Source organism: Cygnus atratus, unplaced genomic scaffold (genome assembly GCF_013377495.2).
Source record: "Cygnus atratus isolate AKBS03 ecotype Queensland, Australia unplaced genomic scaffold, CAtr_DNAZoo_HiC_assembly HiC_scaffold_430, whole genome shotgun sequence".
NCBI lineage: Eukaryota > Metazoa > Chordata > Aves > Anseriformes > Anatidae > Cygnus > Cygnus atratus.
In genome coordinates, this window is record NW_026110030.1 from 1 (window position 1) to 5,000 (window position 5,000).

Genomic DNA, 5,000 nt, shown 5'->3' on the forward strand with positions numbered 1-5,000 from the left:
ACCTTCCTCCTTGCTGCCCCGCTCACGCAGGGCTTGGTCCTTGCCCTGAGCCCTTTCTCTCCTCACCTCCAGCCCTCTCGGATCCTGCTGCCAAGGAGAACTGCATGATGCACCTTCTCCGCTCGCTGCCTGACCCCAACCTCATCACTTTCCTCTTCCTGCTGGAGCACTTGAAAAGGTAACGGCCGGGCAGGGCAGGGCAGGGCAGGGGGGGGGCAGCATCTGTCTCGCTGCTTTGCCTGGGGGTGGGCCTTGAGCACGGGGGGAGCCGCTGGGGGTGCCCTCACACCCCATGGCTGTGGCTGGTCCCTATCCAGGTGATGCTGTGCTGGTGGAGAGCAGGGCAGGATTTGGGATTTGGGCAGCTTGCAGTGGCCTTTCCCTTCTCCCGGCCCCTCCGGAGGGTGCCGCCCCAGGGGTGAGCACAACTCCGCGTCCCTGGGCTGCGGTGCATTCACCGGGGGGGTCTGTGGGATCCTGGAGCTGTACTGTGACAGAGAGCAGCCCCTGGAGGCCCGGGGTCACTGGTGGTGGTGGCAGCGGGGACCCTGTAGAGCACGGGGCCCTTTGCACAGCTCCGCTCTGCAGGGAGCACGCATCCTTTGGCACGAGGCAACTCTTGGCTGCCTTAGCCTGCGTGCAGCTGCTTGGATGAGCTCCCTGTGGGGACCAGCTGGCCTCAGCACGGGGCGGGGAATCAATTTGGGACCGTGCGGTGCCCTTTTAGCAGGAAAACTGAGCACTGCGTCCTCCGCACCGGTGCAGGAGCAGCCCGTGCCCAGCACATTGCTCTGATCCCTGCAACTTGTCTGCGGCAGGCGGCCGAGCCCTGGGGGTGTTCAGCTCTGCAGAAATGTCCCAAAGCTGCGTTCAGCGCCTTGTGCAGCTTCTCCTGCAGTGAGAGCAGCACCGTGCAGCTCCCCGTCATGGCAGCAGCTGTAGCTCCTGTGCCCGCTCCATTTCAGCTGCTCCTGGCTCCATCTGCAGCTGGGAGAGCCTGGCCGAGCCTGGGGAAGGGCAGCGCAGGGACTCCAAAACCCGCAGTGGGTGCAGGGCTGGTGGCAGGACCGCGGTGCGGCACGCAGGGCTCAGCCAGAGCGTGCCACGAGGTTGGGAACGGGGCTGGCGGCTTGTGTTACTCGCATCGTGACGCGTTTTTCTCTGCTTTGGCTACAAGCAAACAGAAAAAGTGATTGCTGCCGGGGGTGGGGAAGGAAAATCCATTTCCACCCTGAGAACTGGGCACAGCCAGTTCCCACATCTGCTCCCCTGGCTGGGGCTTAGCCGGGGAGTGCGGCCGCCTGCTAACACGGCGATGTTGTGGCCCTGCTCCCTTGGTGGGGGCTGCTTGGGGTCCCATGGGGTCAGGGGGCTGGTGCAGAGCCCTCCGTACCCTGCAGGGGCTGGGGCAGGGCGGAGGCTCTGCAGCTCTCGAGCAAGCCAGGGCTCGGTCGCTGCCACATCACTCCCAGGGCTCCCAGCCAGGCCCGGCGGCTCCTGCAGAGGCCATGAAGGGGGCAGAGCTCCCTGCCCTGCCCCTGGGTCTGCCGGGGCCACAAGGGGCTGCTGCAGCCGGAGCTATCCTGCCAGGGCTGGAGGGTGGCAGGGGGAGGTCAGTGTTTTTCCCTCCCATGGCACCCGGTGGCTGCGCTGCTCTGGGTGGAGGCGCTGGGATCTCATGCTCGTGGCTTTCCTCTTATCCCCCAGGGTAGCGGAAAAGGAGCCCATCAACAAAATGTCCCTCCACAACCTGGCCACAGTCTTTGGGCCAACACTGCTGAGACCCTCGGAGGGGGAGAGCAAAGGACACCTCACCCTGGCCTCCGACATCTGGTCCCACGACGTGATGGCCCAGGTGAGAGCCAGGCTGGTGGTGCTGGGACCCGGCCCATGCCGGCACCCGGAGGGTTTCACCGGCCTGTCCGGGCGGACTTGTCCCTCCTCGCTGGAGGTGGCTGCACGGGGCAAGCTGGCACCTGGCTGCTCCCCCCTGTCTGGCCCTAACACACCCAATTTGCCTGCCACAGGTCCAGGTCCTCCTCTACTACCTGCAGCATCCTCCCATCTCCTTCACTGAGCTGAAGCGCAACACACTTTATTTCTCCACGGACGTGTAGCCTGCAGGGAGGAGGCACCAGCTGCAAACACTCCCAGCTCCCTGCTGGGGGCCATGGACCGGATCAAGGCCCCCAGGGAGATCGGCCTGGCCCCAGGACGGTGCCGCCTGCAGCTCCTGTACAATCGCATACCGACGGCTCGGTCCCGCCCCAGGCGCCGTGCCGCTCTGTAAAGTAGTCGTGTCTTATGTCCCTTCTCGTGTTCAAGAATTGTTTTCTGTATATTTGTTCAACCGAAGAGGTAGTGACTGACAAGGGCTGTGGACACAGGCTTCCCCTTCGGCTCGTTTTCTCCTGGACTCCTTCCCACCCGGCACCCCTCGCCTCGCCCTGCTCGAAGCCTGCAGCATCCCACGGGTGCCCGGCCGCTGCCCCACGCCTACACGCTTGGCACAGCCTCGCTGGGAGGCTGGGAGCTCGTGGGCCTCCCTCCCTGATGGCCGTGACCAGCCCTGCTTTGCCTCGCTGCCTGGATCCTGCTCTGCCCCGCGAGAGCCCGGGAGCAAGGTGCCGCTGCCTCCTCGCTGCGTCGCTGCCGGGCGCTTTCAGGCCAGTCCCCTCCCTCGGTCGCTCTTACCCCGCGCTTTGCCTGTGTGGGTGCAGCAGGGCGGTCGCTTCCCTCGATGTTTGGCATCGCCGAGTAGTGTTATGGGGTAACCCACTAGAGCAGGGCTGGGACGAGGCGCTACGGCGGGCTGACCGCAGAGCCGTGGGCTGGGGGGTCAGCTCCCATTTCCCCAACAGGGTCTCGGCCTTGTTCTTGCCAAGCAAGAGACTGGAGTATTGCCCTGCTGTGTCTGTACATCCGTGTCCCTGCCTTAGCTCCCCGTGTGCCCCTTCTAGCCAAGCACTGCCACCCAGTTGCTGACTCCTGGGCACGCCACGTGCGGTGCCCCACGGCAGAGCTGCCCGGGGCAGCGGCGCTCCTGCTGCAGGCACGAGAACGGGGAGGTTTTGTTTCCCTCCTTGGCTCAGGGATGGGGGAGGAAAGCCCTGGTGGGCTCTGTTTGGCCTGGCCCTCGCTACCGGAGGCAGAAGTGCTCTCGCTAAGTGGTTTAATGGCTCCAGCTCTTGACCCCAGGCTGACGGCCGGGGCGGCCGCGCCATGTCCCGTGGCAGGGTGCCCGCACGTGCTCGAGGCTGTGCCCCGGCTGCCCCAGCGCCTGGCTCCGTCCCCTGCCCTCCCACGCTGACAGGGAGCTGCTGGTACCTGCTGGGACACAAAACCTTTCGCTCTGTGAGCCGAGTCTGTGTTCTCGTGGGAAAAGCCCCCTCCTCGATTGCGTTGGCCCTGTGCGCTCCTGTGCCAAAGGGAGATGATGAGAAGTGACCAAGCGTGTCCCTGCTGCCGGCGGCGTCGCCTTTACCCACCCGGCCAGCAGACTGGTCCAGGTAAAGCCTGGCCGATGCTCCAGGTATGTCCTAAGCCCACATCCTCGGGGAAGGCAGCACCTGCCAGCCCCCCACCAGCAAAGCAACAACCAGAGGGGAAGCCTTTCAGTCCCCCTCTAAAGGGCTCACACTCCAGACCCTGCTCCTCTCAACTACCAGCTAAACAGAAGGGAAACAGCAGCGCAGAAAAGAACCAGGCGTCTGTCTTGGCCCTGGACCCAGTAAGGAGGCCGAGCGTTAAGATCTGACTGCACAACGGATCCCTGTGTGTGTCTGAGTTGTTACATGTGTCCAAGTCTCTGTCCACCATAGTGTCATTCCAGATGGAGACTCTGTACAGCCAAAATCCCCCCCGCGTGACGGTGGCTGGAGGCCTGCGCCGCGCAGCCCCGGCACAACAGGCTGCAGCCAAAATCCCCGTGACGGGCTTTTGTTTGCTCCTGCAGGAAGGAAAGGCGGGGGGGTGGACTTCTGCAGCTACAGGTAGAATAGAACTGTTAATTAATATTTGACTTTCAGAAGTTGTTAAGGATATATTTTTGTTTGTGTTCTGTTTCAATTTTCTGTAGATTATAAACTTTAAATGGCTGTAAACCATGTGAAGAAAAAAAAATGTTAATAAAAATGCAAAGCCCCAACGTTTGCACAAAAGGAGCCCTGTGGTATTGCTGTTTGCACCAACTGATCACCTTGGCTTTGCAATTTCTTCTCTTTCAGCCGTGGAAATCTTGCTAGTTGTGTTTCAAGCCAGTGGTATAAGCACGGGCGTTGTGCCAGGCAATCTCTTAAGAGACATCTTATGGTTTGGGCTACATCCTTGCATTTCAGTACATTCTGGAGGAAAAAAACCTGGACTGTCTGGAGCCAGCTTGTTTAATCAGCCCAGAATTACTCAAGCTTCAAATTCAGCTGACTTGCAGAGCTTCTGGCCTGAGGACACTGAACAGGCACAGCAAGGGAGATGAGGCGATCTGGAAACCTCATCTGATGGATCACATGGAGCTGTCGCCCCGCTTCTTTCCGTGCAGTCATGGGAGACAAAACATCTCCAAACCGACCACCTTATCAGCTAAACTACCCTGCTGGTGTTGCTCTCCCAGGTAAGCAAGTGCTGTCAGTGTTCTGGGATACCAAACCGTGAATGCAAAGGAGAGGAAGTAGGTGAGAAAGCGCCCAGAAGATGTTTTGCGCTGAATTTGAGATACTGCTGTGAGGCACTGGAACAGGCTGCCCAGAGAAGCTGCAGATGCCCCGTCCCTGGAAGTGTTTAGCCTCATCCCTGGAAAGTGTTTAAGGCAAAGCTAGATGGGGCTTTGAGCAATCTGGTCTAGCAGAAGATGTCAATATCCATGGCAGGGGCTTTGGAATTTTATGCTCTTTAAGGTCCCTTCCAACCCAAACCATTCTATGACTATGAATATATTCCCCCTTGCACAGTAGCTCAACGACAGTTAAAACCCAGTCTAAACTATTTTGAGTATAAAAGTTATC

At 60.3% G+C, this 5,000-nt stretch overlaps 1 protein-coding gene across 1 annotated transcript; it reads left to right on the forward strand.

The window, feature by feature from the left end:
• Positions 1-72: 72 nt before the first annotated feature.
• Positions 73-2,310, forward strand: LOC118255074 (active breakpoint cluster region-related protein; the record flags this gene model as incomplete). The annotated part of the gene is made up of 3 exons (XM_050716831.1): positions 73-178; positions 1,708-1,855; positions 2,028-2,310. Coding segments are annotated over 3 exons (344 nt in total), but the record flags the coding sequence as incomplete, so codon positions are not given.
• Positions 2,311-5,000: the final 2,690 nt, after the last annotated feature.